Source organism: Dipodomys merriami, unplaced genomic scaffold, assembly GCF_024711535.1.
Source record: "Dipodomys merriami isolate MVZ:Mamm:240054 unplaced genomic scaffold, mDipMer1.0.p SCAF_69, whole genome shotgun sequence".
Lineage (NCBI taxonomy): Eukaryota > Metazoa > Chordata > Mammalia > Rodentia > Heteromyidae > Dipodomys > Dipodomys merriami.
The window spans coordinates 3,530,775-3,553,103 of NW_027206279.1; the positions used below are offsets into that span (position 1 = coordinate 3,530,775).

The 22,329-nt window shown below is 47.0% G+C and overlaps 1 protein-coding gene and 1 pseudogene across 1 annotated transcript; one reads left to right on the forward strand and one right to left on the reverse strand.

Annotated features, from left to right (window-relative positions):
* Positions 1-1,241: 1,241 nt before the first annotated feature.
* Fam98b (family with sequence similarity 98 member B) lies at positions 1,242-18,610 on the forward strand. The gene is made up of 8 exons (XM_070005756.1): positions 1,242-1,354; positions 5,901-6,046; positions 7,544-7,678; positions 8,828-9,003; positions 9,887-9,967; positions 11,669-11,785; positions 14,184-14,351; positions 16,185-18,610. Exons 1-8 carry the CDS (start codon positions 1,269-1,271, stop codon positions 16,515-16,517), a joined length of 1,242 nt encoding a protein of 413 aa, XP_069861857.1. The 5' UTR covers positions 1,242-1,268; the 3' UTR covers positions 16,518-18,610.
* LOC138816184 (protein FAM135A pseudogene) lies at positions 18,019-21,708 on the reverse strand (annotated as a pseudogene).
* Positions 21,709-22,329: the final 621 nt, after the last annotated feature.

The following is a 22,329-nucleotide window of genomic DNA, read 5'->3' on the forward strand; positions in this document are numbered from 1 at the left end:
GTTGGCCTTACTCCTGTCCTATTTCACTGACACACTCGATTATCCTACGCTGAGAAGACAGACTCTCCGTCATGCCCACACTGATGAAAACCAAATGATCCGTAGCACCAGTTTGTCTCTTATTTCCATACCTAAGCCTTGTCTAGGAAGAAAAGAAAACGTTTCCAACATAGTTTGAAGAGTCTTAGGTTTTTCCAGTTGGAGGATTGAATCCATTTGGTACTTGGGGTTGAAATGGGCCATGTGGGAGAGGAATTCCTTGAAATCACCTGTGTTCTGCTTTATGTAACTCACCACGTCCCCCAATTTAAAAAAAAAAAAAAATCTTCCCATTCAAGTGCAGGGCGCATGCGCTGGTCGGGCGGCCGCGGGTCCATCCGCATCCCCAGCGGCAGCGCCGCCGGCCACCGCCAGAGGGCGCGCGCGCGGCGCCGGCCCTCCGCTTCCCGGGGCCCAGCCAGGCACCGCCGTCCCTCGCTGGGCTCCACCTCGCGGCCCAGGGTTTTCCAGACCTGAGAACCTCCGCTTTCTAGGGAGGCCCCCATCCCTCATTGCCTAGGTGGCTTTTCGGACAGCCTCTTCTCTGCCCGGTGGCCTCCAACCACAGTCCTCCTGGCTCCACCTCCTGCGGAGCTGGGACTACAGGCGCACACCACGGTGCCTGGTCTGAGGTCTTCCTTCCCCCGGCAGTGGTTTTGTGTTTAGGTCGGTCGTGGGGCCTGAACTCTGGGCCTGGGCGCCGCCCCTCAGCTCTTCAGCTCAAGGCGAGCGCTCTACCACGGAGCCACCTTCCCAGCCCTGGTTGGTCACCTGTTTTGTAAGATGTTTTTGTATTTGGAATCGACACAAAACAACACTGAACGGCACTGCCGACGGCTCAGGGGAAAGCTGGCCGCGCCAGGTGACGGACAGCAGGGCGGAGGGGACGACAGCAGCGAAGCCACGCCGGCCGGCGCCGCTGGCTCCCGCCCGTCATCCCCGCGCCCCGGGAGGCGGAGACCCGCGCATGGCGGTTCAAAGCCAGCCCGGGCAGGAAGGCCGTGAGACCGCGAGCTCCAAAGAGCCACCAGGAAACCGGAAGTGGAGCAGAGACGCGAGCGGGGGAGATGGGGGAGTCAGCGTGACCCCGCCCCGGCCCGGAACCTTGGTGCTCCGGGTCCTCGGTGCGGGGGCGGAGTCAGCGTGACCCCGCCCCGGAACCTCGGCGCGGTGGTGACGCTAGTTTCCGGCGGGCTCTTTGTAGCGACGAACAGCCCCGGCCGCGCACCATGAGAGGCCCGGAGCCGGAGCCGGGTCCCGAGGCGGCGGCGGCGGGCATGGAGGGGGACGTGCTGGACACGCTGGAGGCCCTGGGGTGAGCGCGGGGCCCTTCCTTCGCCCGCCCGCCCGGGGGGCTCCGGGCCTCGGCCTCAGGCCCGACCGCTTCTCTCGCCCGCGCTGAGCGGGAGCGGCCCGGGAGGAGCGGCCCGGGAGGCGCCGGTCCGGGAGGAGCGGGCCCGGGAGGAGCGGGTCCGGGAGGAGCGGCCCGGGAGGAGCGGGTCCGGGAGGAGCGGCCCGGGAGGAGCGGGTCCGGGAGGAGCGGCCCGGGAGGAGCGGGTCCGGGAGGAGCGGCCCGGGTCAATGAAATGGGAAAGAACTTGTTCATAGTCTGTACAAATTTCTGAACTTTTCTTTTCTCAGATGCCTGTGTAGATAGTAAATTCTGCTTCTTGTTGTGCTGAATGCATTCAGGCTGGCAGTGAAGGGGTTTTAGGGTGTTACCTGAAGTTGAAATAGAGGGGAACAAATCCTGGGAAAGCAATCCAGAGCCGCTGTGGCTGGTAGCGAGCGGGCTGGGGCTCAGCCTCCTGTGATGATGACTTTGTGTCTCCCCGTTCCAGAGTCGGGTTTTGTGGGGCGCTGAGCTCAGCCAGTAGGTCTGCCTGTCGTCACCGTCACAGATGGTACTGGTGAAAGTGGTTCTTGACAGGTGTGTGCCACAGACTGAGTCAGCTTCTTCGGAGGGGCAGTGCAGGCATGAAAATTTTCAAAACCTTGGCGGTCTCGGTCGAGAGCCATTGTTTTGGAAAGTTTATTTTAAGTGTTTGTGGAGCACCGCTGTTTGTATGGGACAGTGTTCTGAGGAGGCAGCGATGCGTCCTCATGGTCCCTGCCCTGTGGCATTCAGTGCTTCAAGGGAAAAAGAAAAGGGTTAGAACAGGGAGGGGTAGGGATTCTTGACAACACTGAGTTCATAGAAGCTAACGACAGGGGACTGGGTGAGAAAGGAAGACCACAAGTTAGAGTAGGAAGGAGTAGGTATTAGAACAGGAAGGAAGAAGATGTGCAAGGGACAGCCTGGTGGAGACTGGAGCCTGTGTCTTCAGTTTTATTCTTTATGTCCAACAGCAGTTGGACACACTGAGTCAGTGCTGAATGGGAAAAAGTTGACGGTGGCTGGGGGAGAGGGGAGTGTTGGGAGCTAGTAAACAGAACGCAGAGAATCAGTGGTAGGGGTGCCCTGATGTGTTGGAGTAGTCCTGACTGAGTGGCCAGGAAACTCAGCGGGACACACGGTAGGTCGTGGTCAGGGAGTGGCATACTTGACTTGACCAGTGGCTTGGGAAGTGGAGTCGATCTGTGATGCCAGGTACAGCAGGGCTGCTAACAAGAGCTCAGGTTTAGACAGGTTTTCCATCTGGACTTCAAAAACACTCAAGTGGCAGGTGCATTGATGGGAATACCTAAGAGATTCGTAGCTGAACCCCAGATCTGACAGGCCCAGACGGGATACACTTGGCTTAGATGCTGAATCAGAGGAAGAAGATGAAAGTCTGGCCCTGTGACTTAAAGAAAAAACAGCCAAAGCTAGAGGCAGTGGATAGCCTTCCTGAGAAGAGAAGGATGGTATAGGAGAGTCGTTGACAGATGGACAGAGTGGGTGAGGGTGAGGAGAGCAATAGGCTGGTGAATGGTGGGGGAAAAGGTGTGCTGCGTATCTCCTGCCTGCTGAACATAGAAAACAAGTCAGCCCAGTTGTGTGAGGAAGCTTGCGTATAACCTCCTGGACTAAAGAAGTTAAAGTAGTGTCAACAGCAACTACATTTCCAGTAAGAGGCCAGGGGAGCACTTCCTAATTCAGTTAGAGTGTATAACACTCGGGAGCCAGGAGCTGGACTATCTTCAGTAGCAGCGTAATTTCATAGGAAATCAAAGCAGGCGTGAAGTGAAGGCAATGGGCCCTGAATAGTCGTTAAAGGGAGCACAGAGAGACTCTGAGTGTTAACTGCTTGTCAAGAAGCCTGTGGAGGGAGGATGGGAAGGGAGGGACATATTGACAATTGTTTTGGTGACAGCAAAGTCCTCTGGTGCTATGTGCCATGCCGTTCCGTGCCAGAGGCCTGGCCAGCACCTGGGCAGTGTGTGGGCTGTGGGAATGGAGAGCTTTGGATCTGGTTCCAGCCCTGCTGAGTGGCAGTCCATTTTAACAAGGCCCTCAGGGAGATTCATGTTTAAGGAGCACCATGCAACCCGGGGACCAGTGGCTCACACCTGTAATCCTAGCTACCCAGTAGGCTGAGATCTGAGGATCGCGGTTCAAAGCCAGCCTGGGCAGGAAAGTCTGTGAGACTCCTCAATAAACCACCAGAAAACCGGAAGTGAAACTGTGGCTCAAGTGATAGAGCAGTAGCTTTGAGCTGAAGAGCTGAGGGACAGCGCCCAGGCCCAGAATTCAAGACCCACAACTGACAAAAAAAAAAAAAAGCGCTGCACAGGTCAGATGTAGTGCCTCATGCGCTTGGTAAATTATTATTAGCAGAATATTTGCCCGTACACATGTCTGTGTGTGCAGTGTTTAGATGGTGCTGTCCAGTAGGGGTTAAGATCACCGCGTGGGACAGGCCAGACCTAGCCAATGGTTTGGCCAAGATTGTGGCAGTCCTAGGCCAGTTATTTCTCTCTACTTTTTGTTTCCTAACATTAGCATCCAGTAGATGCTAATGACTGGGTATTTTTGCTTTTTATTTTATTTTTTTTTGGTGTTGGTCATGGGGCCTGAACTCTGGGCCTGGACACTGTCCTTCAGCTCAAGGCTAGTACTCTACCACTGGAGCCACAGTCCCACTTCTGGCTTTTTTCTGCTTATGTGGTACTGAAGAATCAAACCCAGGGCCTCATGCATGCAAGGCAAGCACTCTACCACTGAGCCATCCTCCCAGCCCTATTTTTGCATTTTTAAGGAGTGCTTAGCACTGGTCTGCTGTGGGCAATTAGTTTATGTTGGTCACTGTTATGACTAAAAACTTGTGGTTATTGTTTTATTGCAGAAAAGAAAGCAGATACAGGGAAATGAGACATTTGCTATTCAATCCCAGTGAGAGGCGTAGGAGAGCCTGGCAGGAGGGAAGCTGCCCTGAGTGCCTTCTGTGCTTGGGTCATTTGGGCAGGGTTGCTGCTCAGTCTCAGCACTGGTATTGACCTAGGTTTAAGCACCGGGGGTGTCTGGAGTACTGGAAAGGTTCTGTGGACTGTTGGGGTCATGGGTTTACATCTCAGTTACTTGCCTTCCCCTTCTACAGAATTAGGATCATACCAAGCTTTGGGTGATTGTTAAATGAATTGCAGATGTATTTTCCTGCTACTGAAGGAGAGGGAATTTGTAAAACTCCTCACGAGGTACTGCTAGAGAATTCATAGAAAAGAAATGCACATGGCCTTTACTATGTGCCATAGTATGTAAGAAAAGTATCCATTAAGTCTATCCAGCCAGCCAGCCTACCTCCTGAAAAACTTTACCAAAGAGCAAAACACCTCAGATATGTGAATACTAATGAATCATAACCACATACTGATCCTAGTATATGCAGATGTGTGGATGTATAATCTTGTATGTGTTTAAGCAAGAAATAGTGTGTACTAGGCTTTTATCATAGTGAAGAAAAATATGTGGTTATTAATGTTGTATGTAATTATGGAAAAGTAGTTTCAAACATCCAAGTATCATTACCTATAGGGCAGAGACAGACTACAAGTAGTAAGGTATGATTCAGACCACAAACTAAGTCTGTGTGAATGAACTTTATTTTGTAAATTAGACTTTTTTTTTTGGTAAATTAGACTTTTTTTTTTTGTCAGTCTCAGGGCTTGAACTCTGGGCCTGGGTGCAGTCCCTTAGCTCTTCAGCTTAATGCTAGCATTCTACCACTTGAGCCACAGCACTACTTCCGTTTTCTGGTGGTTTATTGGAGATAAGAGGTAACAATAGAGGAAAAAAGGGGCTGGAAGGTGGCTCAGTGGTAGAGTGTTTGCCTTGCATGCATGAGGCCCTGGGTTTGATTCCTCAGCACCACATAAGCAGAAAAAGCCAGAAGTGGCACTGTGGCTCAAGTGGTAGAGTGCTAGCCTTGAGCTGAGGAGCTAGGGACAAAGCCCAGCCCAGAGTTCAGACCCTACGACCAAAAAAAAGAGAGAGAAAAAGTCTAAAAAATCTGAACTTGATCCACAGCTGTTGATCTCAGCTGAGGAATTTGACCCTCAGGGACAAGTTGTTTAATTGATCCAGAAATTATCTGTTTTCAGCCATTTTGTTGTTGGTGCTGGACTTGACTTCTGAAGCTGGGTAATTTACATATGTGTTTTTATGTAATAGGATTGTGCAGATGACATTAGAATTTTCATTTTAAAAGAAAATAGTCATATCTTTTTCTAAAATGAAGTTGAAAGTCATAGTAAGAATTCTTGATTTGTTTCTCTTTAACAAACTGTAAAGGGCTGTGGGCATGGCACAATTACAGGTTTCTTGGAGAAATGTCTGCTTACAGAACTATCTAGAAATCGAGGGCGGTGTTGACAGACTCCAGGAAGAGGGCACTAGAGGGATTTACTTTGCTGCTCTACAGAGCCTGTCATTTCCTTTCTAGGTACAAGGGACCGCTGCTGGAAGAGCAAGCCCTTAGCAAGGCGGCTGAGGGCGGCCTCTCCTCACCCGAGTTTTCAGAGCTCTGTGTATGGCTAGGATCTCAGATCAAATCCTTGTGCAACTTGGAAGAAAGCATCACGTCAGCCGGTATTGTTGTTGTTTTTATCTTCCTTCTGACTTTTATAGTTTATAGTTCCATCAGTAACAGGACCACTGCACAGAGAAAAAACGCATAAGCTGAAGAAGAATGTCGCTGAGAGATGTTAAGAATTTTCCTTCCATTTTATACAAAGCCAGCATGGATCCCTAGGTTTGCCATAAAATTCTAAGCAATTACAGTGTATCTGCTGCCTTAATCTTAGTTTTATTCTTGAAAAAGATAGAGTGAATTGGTTATTTTACATTTGATGTAACCTCCCCCCCACACACACACCTCCTCCATGCTGGGGATCAGACTCCCAGCTTGCACCTGCTAGCATGCTAGACACCCACTGTAACCTTGAGCTCCGCATCCAGTCCTGAATGTGACTCATTTTGAGTTTTTTTCCATACCTGTGGTCCTTAATTTAAACTATATTCCCAAGCCTTTAACTCAGGACCTGTGTTCTTATAGGAATACTTTTATAAAGCTTCTTACCAGCTCTTAATACTTGGTTAATTCATCACCTACCATCTTTGTAGCAAGTCTGTAGATCTTTGATAGAATTTTAGATACTATGGTGAAAACTTAAAACTGTTTGGTACCTGCTAGGAACCAAAATAGCTTTTCCTTCCAAAACTGTTCTTTTAGATTTTTTTTTTTCCTTGTGGAATATAACAGTTCACTTGAAGTATAATGTCTGGGTCCAGATATGATACAAGTGTCTACATAACTACATTATGAGGCTGGGAACATGGCTTAGTGGTAGAGTGCTTGCCTAGCATGCATGAAGCCCTGGGTTCAATTCCTCAGCACCACCTAAGCAGAAAAGGCCAGAAGTGGCACTGTGGCTCAAGTGCTGTCCTTGCTATCCTTGAGCAAAAGAAGCCCAGGGACAATGCCCAGTCCCTGATTTCAAGCCTCAGGCCTGGCCAGAAAACAAAATAAAACAAAAAATAGCTTACAGTATGAATTAAATTTTGAGGCGTAATTAGATCATTATACTTATTGTCTGAATATATAAAATACAGTGGAAATGGATCATTTACTCTGAAGCCAATTAATAATTGAAGCCTAGTAATAATTTTAATAACAGTTGTTAGTTGTTAATAAAGTACTTGCAAGCACCTGTGGCTCACTCCTGCAATCCTAGCAACTCAGGAGGCTGAGACCTGGAGAACCAGAGTCCTGAGCCACTGAGAATGAGAGTAAGCCCTGAGTTCTCTCCCTAGTACTAGCACCAAAAAGAAAGAAAGAAAATTACAATCTCATGGTGGTGTATGATCTTAAGCTGACGTTTGTGGTCTTGTAAGGTGTTGGCTTTCTATATGTGGAAATTACTTGGCTGTGTCTGCCTGAGCTTCGCAGTCGTACAGCTCAGGGTGAAATGCGAAAGTGGAAACTTGGAATTGAAGAAAACTTGAAATCAGCCATTGCTAGACTTTACAGAATTGGATTATATGGAAAGTGGTCACTAACTGATGTGTGCGCTTTCCTTTCTAAAGGGAGAGATGACCCAGAGAGCTTCCAGCTTGAGATTAGTGGTTTCTTAAAAGAAATGGCCTGTCCGTACACTGTCCTTGTATCTGGAGACATCAAAGACCGCTTAAAGAAGAAGGATGACTGTTTGAAACTTCTGTGTGAGTTTTCTTCCCTGCCTCCTATAAATGTACGGCTTTTCCTGAAATTTATACAGCTCATCACTGAAACATTAGCCATTTTGTGTATATAAATGCTTTATATTTTGAGTTAAGAATGTCAAGCTGTCTTAGAAATGTTTATATAGGATTTGTTTAGATTCTACCAGTGAACCCTCTAACACTTGTATGGAGGATGATGCCCTATGATTATGTCATATTTTGATAATTTTTCCTTCACCCAGTTCATCTCTTAGCATGTATGACCGTGTGGATAAAGTTGGTGACCTCCAAAGTCCTGCCTGACTTTCAAGTTCTCTGAGAAATGGGCTGCTAAGCATATTATTAGATCTTGTTTGTAGTCATAGGCTTTGAATGGTGGTTTTCTCAAAAACATATTCTGATCACCTGCTCTTCTACCAGAAAAACTGCTTTAGGCACTGGGAGTTTTTAAAAGGTAAAATTCTTGCTTTCAGGGCTCCTAAGTTTTTCAGTGTGTAGCTGAGCCGATATTCACACAGTCACAGCAAAATTTTTTGTTTTTTAAGTTCTACAAACTGGTCACTTAATTTTTTTTGGGGGGGGGGAGTGGGTTGTTGGGCTTGAACTTAGGACCTGGACTCTCACTGAGGTCTTTTGCTCAAGGCGAGAACTCTACCAGAGTGCCAGTTCCTGTTTTCTGGTGGTTATTTGGAGATAAGAGTCTCACAGACTTTCCTGCCTGGGCTGGCATTGAACTAGGATCCTCACATCTCAGCCTCCTGTGTAGCTAGGATGACAGGCGTGGGCCACTGGTGCTCAGTCTTAATTTTATTGTTTTATTTCGGCTTCCGTCATTCATCTTTTTTAGACTAATCTTTAGACTGACCTGTGCAGGTAGAGGACAGTGGTGCTGGTCTGCTGCTCAGTGGCTTGGCCCTCTGGGGCCAGGGCCGGCCGCTAGCTTCCCCAGTGTGAGAAGGCCAGCCATCCCCAGGGGCAGTGACAGAGCCTGCGCTCGGTCCCAGACAGTCTTTCCTCATTTCATGTTAAGTTTACTGTGTTCTGCAGCAATTGCTATTGTTGACACTTACTTTAAGTAAATTGTTTCAGCAAAATGCTTTTAATTTGTCATACGTGTATTAACAATATTCATTTTTAACATTTTTATAGTATTTTTAAGTACAGAGCTTCAAGCCTTGCAGATATTACAGAACAAGAAACCCAAGACTTCCCAGCTGGATCGGAGCAGCGATGTCCACAAGGAGGTTGAGGCCCTGTGCGATGTCCTGGGCGTGCCCTGGTCTGCCACCGACCTTCCGCATCTCCTGAGCCAGGTGGAGTTGAAGGTATTGCATTTGTTCTGCTTTTGTTTTCCTCACAATTCCCCATAATAAGACATCAATGTGGGGGCTGGGAAGGTGGCTCAGTGGTAGAGCCCTTGCCTTGCGTGCCTGAGGCCCTGGGTTCGATTCCTCAGCACCACATAAGCAAAAAGAAAAAAGCCAGAAGTGGTGCTGTGGCTCAGGTGTTAGAGCACTAGTCTTGAGCTGAAGAGCTGAGGGACAGTGCCCAGGCCCAGAATTCAGGCCCCACGACAGGACCCCCCCCCCCCCCCAAAAAAAAAGACATCAGTGTTGAAGTAAAAGTGAACAATTTCCCTTTGGATGTATCATGCACACAGCATTGTAAGACAGGTTTGTCCTTCTGGGAGTCCACACGGGCAGAGCGGTTGCCTGGCTTGTGCGAGGCCCTGGGCTCGTCCCCCGCACCACACCCAGAGCAGAAGCTCATCTTCACTGGAGCTGCATTCTGGACTGCAAGGGATCTAATTGTCTGTAGCTAACATTCAGGAATCAGATCAGAATGAGCACGTGTCGTTGGGCTTCACCAGGGCAGAAATCACTCTGCAGTGTTATGATTGCTCTGGTAACCAGAGTTGCAGTACAGCATGCAGAATGAAGTAGTTTGCCTGCAGAGTCGACGGCAAGCTAACCTTTATCAGCAGATACTGCAGTATGCCTCCTGTGGCAGGAAGCAGACACAGGTGTTGAGTGACTGTGTGTTGTTCAGGGAATGAGTATGAGAACCACCTCGAATCTGTCTGTGAAGGTCTACTTTACTTTCACGGGTTACTTATTGCCTAGCATTTCAAACAACACATGGAACAAGGGCAAGATTGCTCTTTAATTCAGTATGTACACTTGTACAACTTTTTATATTTACTTTTAGGTGAAGGAGGTTCTTTCTAAAGTGCAGAAAAATCATGTGGGGAAACCTCTTCTGAAAGCTGACTTAAGTCCAGAACAAGCGGTGAGTCTCCCTGCCTCGTAGGGCATTTGATGGAGCATGCGACTGTCCTTGCCTGCTGCTACTGTAGTGAAATGCCAGAGGCAGGCTGACTGTATGGGACAGGCGTAGGCAGCATGGTGCTGATGGTGTGTGGCCGCGTGCAGCTGTGATCGTGAGGATGGCCATGCAGTGGGAGGCGCGCGAGGGCGGGAGGTGGAAAGGGGATTCCCACCTCACCCGCAGAGTCCTGCCGCTAGCACGATCACCTCCCTGCCTCCCGCACCTCCACAGCACTGCGGAGCAGGGCAGATCAGGGCAGAGCTCTGCATCCCTGACTCCCGCCCCCACCGGGTCCCACAGTGCGGGCCTAGAGTGACAGACTAGCTTGTCTTCCAAATTATTTTTTTAAATGTCTTTATTGAGATTAAGTGATTACATAAATTTCACAGTACTGTGGGATAGTGATTCTTAGCTAAGTCACAAACACATGTTAACCTTCATAAGGTGAATTGTCATTATCACGGTCCATAAAGCTTGTGAACTCTACAAACCTTGACACTACAGCTATTTCTTCCAAATCAGGTGATAGGTATGTTTCTTTCCTTTTGCTCAGTGTCAGCTGCTCCCTCTTTCCCTCTCATTCCCTCCCCCCCATCGCTGCTCTGAGTTGCTTTAGTTCACTTTCACCGATGTTCAGGGCAGCTGATGGTCCCTCTGTTGTGTTTTCACCTGTTTCCCTCTGATTTCCTTCTGATTCTGTGCCCTCCTCGCTTCCCGCTGATGTGCACATGTATATACCACATGTGGGGTCAAGAACTAAAATCTAAAAACAATACGACCAGTTAAGAGGTCCTTTGTTTCTTGAATCCTGTTTACTTTGTCATATCTTGTTGCATTTTGAATTAAGTATCTGCCTATCAGGGAGACCATGTGCCATTTGTCTTTCTGGTCTTGGCTTATTTTGCTCAACATGATTGATACTAGTTCCATTCATTTCCCTGCGAATGCTATTATTTTGTTTTAATGGCTGTGTAATATTCCATTGTATATGGGTACCACAGTTTATGGATCCATTCATCTGTAGTGGGGCATCTGGTTGTTTCCATATCTTGGCTACTGTGAACAGTGCAGCAATGAACATGAGGTGCATGTGTCCTTGTATCCTGGTTCCTGTTGCTCAGGGTAGATGTCTAGGAGTGGTTTGGCTGGATCCTATAGAAGGTCTATGTTTAGCTTTCTGAGGAGCCTCCAGACTGCTTTCCAAAGTGGTTGTATTAGTGTATATTCCCACCAGCAGTGCAGTAGGGGTCCTCTTTCTCTGCATCCCCGCCAGCACTTGTTATTGTTTGAGTTTAGGGTATAGGCCATTCTGAATGGTCACCAAATTAATAAATGGATAGGTGTCCAGTGTGTCTTCAGAGCTACTTTGGAAAGGCCAACATGTTGAGAAGTTACTGGCATTTTCTCTCCTTCCTGGTGCAGGCTACTTAGCCAGTTGTTAGTAGACTTAAGCTAATGATTGAAGGTAAGACGGACTTGTTTAATACCTTCTGAATATCATACTCCATCCGGAAGTCTACTATGTCAGTTACCTCACAGTGTCGGGTGAGAGGATGGCTCTTGAGTGCGGTGCCTCTTCAGTCAATAGGAAGGACTTACTGCAATTTTCAAGTTCTGTGCACAGTGAGTCTAAAGTGTATGGTTTTTGTCCCACTTCTTTAGGAAAAGCTGGAGAGAATTAATGATGCCCTTTCCTGTGAGTACGAATGCCGGCGGCGGATGCTAGTGAAGCGATTGGACGTGACAGTGCAGTCGTTCGGGTGGTCGGAGCGGGCCAAGGTGAGACTGCTTCCTGCACTGTCCTGTTGTGCCTGGGACTGCTGCCCGTGCTGCCCCCTGACCATGCTGCCCCTGACCATGCTGCCCCCTGACCATGCTGCCCCCTGCCCTGGCTGCCCCCTGCCCTGGCTGCCCCCTGACCATGCTGCCCCCTGACCATGCTGTCCCCTGACCATGCTGCCCCTGACCATGCTGCCCCTGCCCATGCTGCCCCTGCCCATGCTGTCCCCTGACCATGCTGCCCCCTGACCATGCTGCCCCCTGACCATGCTGCCCCCTGCCCTGGCTGCCCCCTGCCCATGCTGTCCCCTGACCATGCTGCCCCCTGACCATGCTGTCCCCTGACCGTGCTGCCCCTGACCATGCTGCCCCTGACCATGCTGCCCCTGACCATGCTGCCCCTGCCCATGCTGCCCCCTGACCATGCTGCCCCCTGACCATGCTGCCCCTGACCATGCTGTCCCCTAACCGTGCTGCCCCTGACCATGCTGCCCCCTGACCATGCTGCCCCTGCCCTGGCTGCCCCCTGCCCATGCTGCCCCCTGCCCATGCTGCCCCCTGACCATGCTGCCCCCTGCCCGTGCTGCCCCTGACCATGCTGTCCCCTGACCATGCTGCCCCCTGACCATGCTGCCCCCTGACCGTGCTGCCCCCTGACCGTGCTGCCCCCTGACCGTGCTGTCCCCTGACCATGCTGCCCCTGCCCATGCTGTCCCCTGACCATGCTGTCCCCTGACCATGCTGCCCCCTGCCCGTGCTGCCCCCTGCCCGTGCTGCCCCCTGACCATGCTGCCCCCTGACCATGCTGCCCCCTGACCGTGCTGCCCCTGACCGTGCTGTCCCCTGCCCGTGCTGCCCCCTGCCCTGGCTGCCCCCTGACTGTGCCCTGTTTGCAAAAAGCCCTCTATCCTCGTGTGTGTGTGTGTGTGTGTGTGTGTGTGTGTGTGTGTGTGTGTCCGTCCGTCCTCGTGTGTGTGTCTGTCTGTGTGTGTCTGTGTGTATGTGTGTGTGTGTCTGTGCGTGCGTGTGTGTGTGTGTCTGTGTGCGTGTGTGTCTGTGTGCGTGCGTGTGTGTGTCTGTGTGCGTGCATGTGTTGTCTGTGTGTGCGTGTGCGTGTGTGTGCGTGTGTGTCTGAGTGTGTCTGTGTGTGCGTGTGCGTGCATGTGTGTGTGTGTCTGTGTGTGTGTGTGGCATTCCTCCACAGTTTTGTTTAGGCCAGAATACCCTTATAGGAAGGGGCTGCCTATGAGCCAGTGGGTAGAGTGAAAGCACACCACAGGAGCAGCACCGGTGTACAGACCTCTGGAAGGTTCTCCGTGTTGTTGTTTTGGTAGTTTTCGGGATCCAACCTAGGACCATGCACTTGCTGGGCAAGCCTTCTACCACGTGAGCTATGTCCTCCTGCCCTTTTGTTTTTTATTTTTTTATTTTTTAGATAGGATCTCGCTAACTTTGCCTGGCCGGGCTTTGAACTAGAGATCCTTCTGTATCTGCCTCCCCTGTAGCTGAAATCACACGTATGTATCACCACACCTGGCTCTGAACAGATTTTCTTGAAGTTCTTTTTTCCCCTAGTCCTGGGGAGTTGCACTCAGGGCCTCATGCTTGCTGGGCAACTCCTGTACCTCGGGAGCCCTGACCGATATTTCCTGAGTGAGAGCTGTGTGGGATTATTCAGGAGGAAGGGGGTGGTGAAGCGAGGGCTTTCCAGCTCTGAAGATCTGAGGATCAGGAGAGCTTCTACATCCTCCCTGCCCCCTGCACCGCGGCCTGGCAGTGCCTGGCGCCAGCCCCTCCCGTCTGTTAAGGAGCGCCATCCTGGGCCTCCTAAGTAAAAATCACCAGAAAGGGATACTTTAACACCTAAGTCCTCAGCACCCTGGAGCGACCACTACGCAGGAAGCAGTTCTACACTGCTGACCAATGCCCAGATGAACCTGCCAGTCTCCCAGTCACCAGAATATGTTTTGTTGCTGGATTAACTTTAGACCATTCCAGCAGGGTTGCAGTGAGGGGGACACTCTCCCCAGGGTCCACCTAGAAACTCTGTGCTGTTCACCATTCATTCTAGTCAGGCTTTCCCTTTCCCGGTATTGATGGATGCTTTTAAAAGACCTGCACTTGTTTTTGGTAAAACTTTTTAGCTGTGTTTACATTTTGTTAATATGAACAGAATCTTTTGTGTTTTTTTTCCCTGTCTTACTGGTGGTCATTATCATTATCTTTGGGTCTGTTTTTTCCTTCTACATACAAATTGTCCTTGGATATTTGGCTGCTTTTACTCTCTTCCGTCTCTTTGCTTGTGTATTACATGGTGTTTTCTTCTTCCTGAAGATTAGAATTGCTATTGCTCTTTAAATTCACTTAGTTCATTTTCACTCTCACCTTGGTTGTGTAGGTGAAGACAGATAACATAGCGAGGATTTACCAGCCTAAGCGGTATGCCTTGTCACCCAAGACGACGGTGACCGTGGCGCACCTGCTTGCTGCTCGGGAGGACCTGTCCAAGATCATCCGGACCAGCAGCGGCCGCAGCCGGGAGAAGACGGCATGTCCCATTAACAAGGTCCGTGCTCCTCTTGCCTCTAAAGCAAGGGGGTGTGTGTGTGTACGTGCGTGTACGTGTGTACACTGGAGCTTCTGTGTTTATAACTGAAACCACAGTTGTATCTGAGCCATGGAGGGACTCAGGACCGTCTTTATCAGTAGCTTCTCGGAGTGGTTGGCTATTCTACAGTGAGGTCATAGGATTGAAAGGAATGGTTGCAGAGTGGCTGCTCTGAGTAGCTCCAGCCTGGGTTCCCATGTCCAAGCTGTGGTTTCTGATGCTGATTTCTGGACCATGTCCCTAGCAGTAGCAGTAATGAGTGTAGAAGGCCAGTAGCAAAAAAGCCAAAAGTCAAGGAAACAGCTCATTTGAAATATTTTTTTCTCACTCTGTCTACCTCATCTCCTGCTCTGGAATGGTTAGGCTTTTCTATTTGTTTTTGTTTTGTTTAATATATTTTTAAGGAAATTATCCTTACATAGTTCTACAAAGGGTTTCAGTTCAGCATACCAGGTTATGACAGAGTGCCTTGATTCGTGATCGCTTTTGTGTTGCTGAGGTGGGCAGCCCTGCTTCCCGTGCTTGTTTGATCTCGCTCTGGGAGTGGTCTCTCTTCCCTAGAGTTATCTGGTGTCTTGCACTGGATTAGAACCTAAATATCATCTTGCAGGGTCAGGTTCTGGCTCCCAGTTTGTGTTATTCATCTGATTCTTTGAGGTATCTAGGTCAGTCCTCAGAGCCTCTCAGTCCCTGTCTAACTGAGGAGATCAGCTACACAGGCCTGGGAACATCAGCTCTTCCCTACTCTACCCGTTACCATGTTCTGGAGATGAATTCTTTCTCTCTTTTGGGTTGTGGGACTGGGGATTGAACTCAGGCCTTCACATCTGCCAGACAGGCCCTCTATCACATAAGCCACGCCCCTGGTCCTGTTGAGTATCCCTTATCTGAAATGTTTAGGACCATAAGTATTTCGGATTTTGGATTGTTTCTTGATGTATTCACAAATGAAGTATCTTGGGAATGGGACCATATTTAAGCACGCTATTTGTTTCATGTCCACTTTGTGTACATAGCACATGTCATACCACGATTCCAGTGTGCTGTGCTTTAACTGCACTGACACCGAGGCCAGCTGTGGAATTTCCCATTTGGGAAGCCATGCCACAAGGGAAGTTTTGGATTTGGGGGCATTTTCCATCTTGGATTTTAGGATTCAGGGTGTTATAGTATTATAGTGACCATGATTTTACCTAGTCTGAGCCTAAGATGAGATATCAGTCAGTATATGTGCTGCCGAAGTGAGCACATGATGATATACACAGAAGGAAGGAATAGTTGTGTGGGAATCCTTCCATGCCTTGGCTGGCTGCCTGGGGTTCTGGTGAGTTCTGCCACCTTTGTGTCTGAAGCATCCATGTCCACATAGGGGGAGCAGCCTTTTTGGGTGATCGGCGTCATGGCCTGGGCGCGGACTGTCCAGGGCCGTCCTCCTTGTGTGGTGGATGGATGTGGTTCGTTAGTGAGCACCGACAATGTCCTCTCGAAAAGAATTTCTTAGCGCGATGGATATACTACTTTTGTTACAGAACTTGGTGAACTTAAACAAATGAGAGAAAATTAACAAGTCCTTCAGTTTCAGACAGCCTACCAGATGGCTTAAAAGTAACATCACACTCTGAGGACTCTGTCATTTATTTCCAGGCTTCGTTCACGTCGTGTCTGGTGCTTTAATGTTAAATATCTGGCTTCTGTTTCTTTATGGGAACAATAGCTTCAGTGTCAGTTGGATTATGTAAATTTTAACTTTCAAGCTGTTGGAAAACTGAAAGAAAGCGTTTCTTCCCACAGGTGCTGATGGGGAGGGTGCCTGACAGGGGCGGACGGCCCAATGAGATCGAACCTCCACCCCCTGAAATGCCCCCTTGGCAAAAGAGACAAGAAGGCGGCGGAAGGGGTGGCTGGGGGGGTGGGGGTGGGGGAGGTGGCGGAAGAGGGGGTGGGGGTGGGAGGGGTGGCTGGGGAGGGGGAGGTGGGCGGGGTGGGGGAGGAGGGTGGGGAGGGGGTGGGGGGGGAAGAGGAGGCTTCCAGGGCAGAGGAGAGTATGGCGGAAGAGGGGGCTATGGGGGAAGAGGCTATGGGGACCCATACGGAGGTGGTGGGGGAGGGTATAGGAGATACTGAGAGTCAGTAGCCTCTGAGCTGGGCTCCTTAGGCTGGTGTTCAGGTCGCAGGCTGGAACGTCATCCTGAAGCAGACCTCACTCAGACCTCCCGCCATTTGAGCCAGCAGTGCTTTGCTCTGCACTCTGTACTGGGGCATGGGGCATGCAGTGTCTTTTTTTTTTTTTTTTAACTATTCCTCCAGACACACATTTGTTCATTTATTTACACCCAAATCAATGAACACAATGCTGAAAATAAACATGCATCAGTTAGATAATACATACCTACAAAAACCTTCTGTCCTTTACAATTCATGAATGCAAACAGACTTTCCATTCACCCTTAGTGTATCATAAGAAAAACAGGGAAGGTAAGTAGTGAATTTAATGTTATTCAGCACCTTTTAGTAAAGTCCAAATTTAATATCTTTGTATATCAAAAAAATGTGCATCTATATCACCAAACATGTAAAAGTATTACATAAATTTCAACATTTAATTATTGTGTACATACAAGAAAGTCTATGAAAAAGCTAAAGAAATGGAGTCAAAAGGCTCAGGCAATATTACCAAATTTAGCAAAATTCCAGCCCAATCAAGGCAGAGGGAATTCAAAAATGTTTATGTGCTGCTAACATGAACACAGAGATTCCAGTAATAAAAGTCAATATGAGAGATGAGGCTTAAACCAACAACAGAAAATATATTTTAATAGGCATGATATATGCAATGCTTTTGTAACAAACAGTCACAACATCGTCATGTAGGAGCTACCTGGTTTGATCACAGGATAAAGGGATGTTTTAGGAGTGAAGAAGTTGATATCAAAACTATATTTGAGTAGCCATAATTTTATTTTCAGTTAAAACACAGTAAATGTTAAAAGAAAAATTTATAGTTAGCTAAATAATACCCCAAAACTAGAAAATTAAAAATCTCATGCTATTCTAGCAATAACAGCCTCTAGTAGATGTAGTTTGATGTAAGAATTGTGAACGCCAATAATAAGCAGACATCCATATGGGCTTAAAGTCCACTGACATATGTAGTGAGCAAAATGTATGAAAAAGGGCTGGGAAGGTGGCTCAGTGGTAAAGCGCTTACCTTGCATGCCTGAGGCCCTGGGTTCGATTCCTCAGCACCATATAAGCAAGAAGAAAAAAAGCTGGAAGTGGCTCTGTGGCTCAAGTGGTAGAGCGCTAGCCTTGAGCTGAAGAGCTGAGGGATAGGGCCCAGGCCCAGAGTTCAGGCCCCATGACCTGACCCAAAAAAAAAAAAAAAAAAAAGTATGAAAAAGTCATAGAAAAGTAAAAAGATAAAATTGAAAAACTACTGCACAGCCACATTATCTAGAATACTTAAAGTTGATGTTTAGAAAGCTCTGCTCATGGATGATATAAATTATCTTCCTAAAAAAATGTGTAAGTCTTAGAACTTACTAACATCTACATTTAACTATAATACATCATTTAAATCACTGTTGGATGAGGTAATTGTCAAACCTCTAATAATGCTTTTATCTTACTGGAAATATTTGAGGGCAGCAACCAGAAAGAATTTCTCTAAAAATATCTCAAATCAAGAACGGCTCTATGAGCAGCTCTTCCAATGGGTGAATTCGCTGTATTGGGCAATGCATTGATGGCCTTGTATCGAACCAAATCACAGCCATTGCTTTGTAGAACTGGGTGAAACAAGTTGTGGATCATTTCTGAATGGATTTGTCCTGACTGCTTGTCCTTTAAACCTGTTTTACACATTTCCGTGCGGACAGAAATGATAAGGAGTGGAAGGATCCGGTAGGGATTCAACCAGCACGACATTTTTGAAACACTGAAGTCCTTTTACCGAGCTATAAATAAAAACGTTTGAGGAGGGTCAGAGTAATCTCAACATGGCATTTGCAAAAGAGAACCTGATTTATTCCATTTTTGCATAAACCAGAGACCTGTGTTAACTAGAGTACTGCTGTTGTAGAGTGTACCAAGGTGAGGTCCAGAGAGAAAAATACGAAGTTTGCTGAGGTATTGTTTAAACCTTGGCCTTGTAAGCACTGAATGAATTATTAAATTGCCCAATGAATGTCCAATAAAGCTTATTTTTGAGACTGTTAGACTATATTTGAATATATTGTATTATTTCATCCAAAAGGCGATCAGTCATGCTCTCAAAATCAGCAAAAGAACCATTTTGATTTCTTTCAGACATAAGAAAAATCAATTCTTCCTCTAGGCAGTCCAACTTCAATGTAAGTTTTTACCAGTCAAAGATCTGCACTGTGACCATCTAAACCATGCTCACAGACAGTGAGTTGCACTCCAGCTTTAGAGCCTTTGTCTTCTCCCATGCTGAAGTAAGGTACTGAAGATGCCAGCAGAGGGACATCACTGTACATGAATCCAGGGAGTTTAAATTGCTTCAATTCTTTTGCCTGAAGGAAGCCTTGTCTTTGAGGTTTTGGTGAATTTTCATATCAAGAAATTGAGGGTGTAAAGTTGTAAGGAATGCTGTGTGGCTGCTTTGTGATATGGCATCAGATTTACTTTTAGAAGAATACTTAAGACTACAAGGAGACTGGTGTTGCAGATGGAAGACACCCAGAAGTACAAGCCGTAGGCATATGCGTCCCATCCCTTGGATAATCACTGTCCTCCTGCTTCAGCATCTCTGCCTGCAGAGCAAGCACTTCCTGTCCCATCCAAAGTTGGATGTGTTTCTTCATAATACCTATTGTGAACCAGTTCTTGATCCTGTTCTTCCTCCTCGTCCTCTTTGCTCTGTTCCTGCTGAAGGTTACTATTTCCTTTTTTACACATTTCCTTCCAAGAACTATCAGAACTACAGAAGCTAACAAGACGTGCATCAGAAATACCTGGACTGCTCTGAGAGCCAAAATAATTTTCTACAAGCCCTTGCTTTACTAACATCAGCACTGGCCGAAAAGAGTCACTCACACTCACGTGAGTTTTACTTTCAACAGCTGGGGTCCTGAAGAAATTTGAGATCTAAAGATCGTTACTTTTTCTTTCCACGGTTCTACCATCACGAACTTCTCCACTAGTAGAAACGGAACCTGAAACAACACAAGCAGTCAGTGCCCAATGAAATCAGCTTTGAATTTAATGCAACTGCTGTTCCTTAGGGGTTACTATGCCCTATCAGGACTCTGGGAGTCTATAAATAGTGTCCAAGTTAGGTTTGGAGTTGCAGCTACCTTTCACACCACTGGATCTATCTTTATCTGAAAAAGCAAGTTGGAAAGGGTCTTTAGTGCTTGCATTTGAGCAATGTATTGTTCAAGTTTCACTGCCCAAATGCCTTGAAAATACAACACATTGCTGTTGAAAATAATACTTGACTTTTTAGTATTCACCATATTTTGGTAGACTTAGTACAGTTTACTAGACTTAGTACAGTTTGCTATCTACTAGATGGCATTCAGGTACAATAGATTCCTTAGAATTCTCATTGAGTGACAGTTCATCACCAGAAGGTAGAGAGTTTATAGGTTATCAATGATGACTATCTCACGTAAAGCACTTGTACTCTCAGTGCAGTGATTTCCTAATGAAAATGTTACATTATAATCAGGTTTCACCAAATGCTGAGGAAATAATCTTTCACTGAAAGGACCTTGTGCAGTTGCAAAGACCATCTTGGAGTTTGGATGGGTTGCAAGAAGAACTTGGCTCACTTTAAACACCTGAGTCTATGTGGCATTCATATCTGGTAACCTAATTGTATCTCCCACTTCCTACAATGTGATATTCTTCTGTAGAAGCAGCAGGTGGGTTATTTAATTTAGCTAATGATTCTCCAACAGAAGGGTACTTTGCTTCCTGCAGCTTCCTTTTCAACTGTTGCTTCTGTATATTTGGATTTACCATCAGATTCTAAGAACTTAGAATAGTAAATTATCCACAAATAGTTCCATCTGTCCGGCATCCTCTTTTTAGTTATTTCTCCCCATGGAAAGGATCTTTGTCACTGGACTTCAAGAGTTCTAACTTCTGAAGGTGGGGCTGTTTGATGACCATGGCATTCATCTGATGTGCTTCTGGATGCCAGGTTTTGTTCCATGGGTGTGGTTTCACTGTCATCTGGCAGATGGCAAGTTTACCTTCAATCGCTGAATCTAAGTGGTTTTGATAGTGGTGCACATCTGTAGGCGGCTCCATGAAGTTCTTGGAATGCAATCGCAGTTTCCCTAGGATGTTCAAAGCAAAAGAAAGCCACAGAAAATCGTGACCCCTCAAGGTCTGGTGTTCTTGTGCTAGTGATATTCTTAGTTCATGTAGTGTTAAAACGTCTAGAAATTGTCCCCATAAGGCCATCAGAAGTGAGCACAGTTGTGCAAGATTCATATTTCTAAGTTCTACAAATTAATCAGGATTTTCTGTTTTCTTCACATATTTGAGTAAGTTGAGCTTCTACATCCATTTCCTGTACTATACAGGTATCTTTCTGGGTTCTTGACGGTTTTCTGAGAAGGCGCTCATATAGGACCTGCATGCTGGCCTCTGCCAGTTCTAGTTTCTGACAAGCGGGAATCTGCTGTTATCGTAATGAAGTAGCAGTGCAATCCCTTGACAGCCAGTAGCAAACTAGCACAAAGTGTCTGAGAATGAGGAGCATGGTGTAGGAGAGTGCGGTGTCTTGTGTAGTTAATGCCAAACCACACTTTCCAGACTGGAATCCCAGTCTTTGGTTTGTTCTAGTGCATTTCTGTTTAGCCAGGTAGTCTTCACAGGGTGAAGGAAGCTTACTAGTGGTTGGTGTAGCGCAACCAGTGATGTGTGAACTGTAACAGATATCACAGAAAAAGTGGATATAATCAAGCATGGCCTTCACATGGTGATCAAGCCCTCAATAGAGGCTAAACTGCAGCTTCAAAGTCCAGTTACTTATTGTAAAGCACTCAGATCATCTGCCAAATAATCTCCATCTGTGAAGTGTAGATCCAAGGTAGAAAATTAATTTTCTAAAGGGTTTTTTCAGTCTTTGATCCAACAACATTTTGACCTTGAAGATCATTACATCATTTAAAACCATCTTGCCGGGCGCTGGTGGCTCACACCTGTCATCCTAGCTACTCAGGAGGCTGAGATTTGAGGATCGCAGTTCAAAGCCAGCCTGGGCAGGAAAGTCCGTGAGTCTCAATTCCAATTCACCAGAAAAACACTGTGGTTCAAGTGCTAGCCTTGAGCTGAAGAGCTGAGGGACAGCACCCAGGCCCAGAGTTCAAGCCTGATGACCGACAAAAAAACAACCCTTCTCCACCCCCCCCCAAAAAAAAAATCCACCTCTTCGTTTTTGTATAGAATTTGAAATGTTTTAATCATGAACTGAAGTGGGAAAGGCTAGAGACACACCTGTTACGTGTAACAGACTGGCTTCTGCTCTGTGGGGAAATCTTGGTGGCATTCTCATTGTTGCATGAGTCTGGTATAAAAACTCTGGAATATTCCACATTGTAGAACTTGTTTAGCTCCACAAAAAATTCCAGCATGGCTTGAACTTCACTCATTTTCAATTTATACTCAGAAGACAGATCTGGTAATAGCACCTCTGCTGATCAAAACTTCATTTTAACGTAATTTATACTTAATCTTGTTCTTTCAATTACTGATTCCTGTTAGGAATACATTGTCCTCCGGACAAAGAGTAAATACAATGAAGAATTTACTGTTCATGAGTTGTTTTGAGATTCCAAAACAAAATACACAATCCAGAAAGCATCGCCATTACAGCCCCTCCCCCAGCACAGTCCATGGCCTCCGCTGTGGCTCTGCCAATCATGCAGTGTCTTTAAAAAACAACAAAACCCACAAA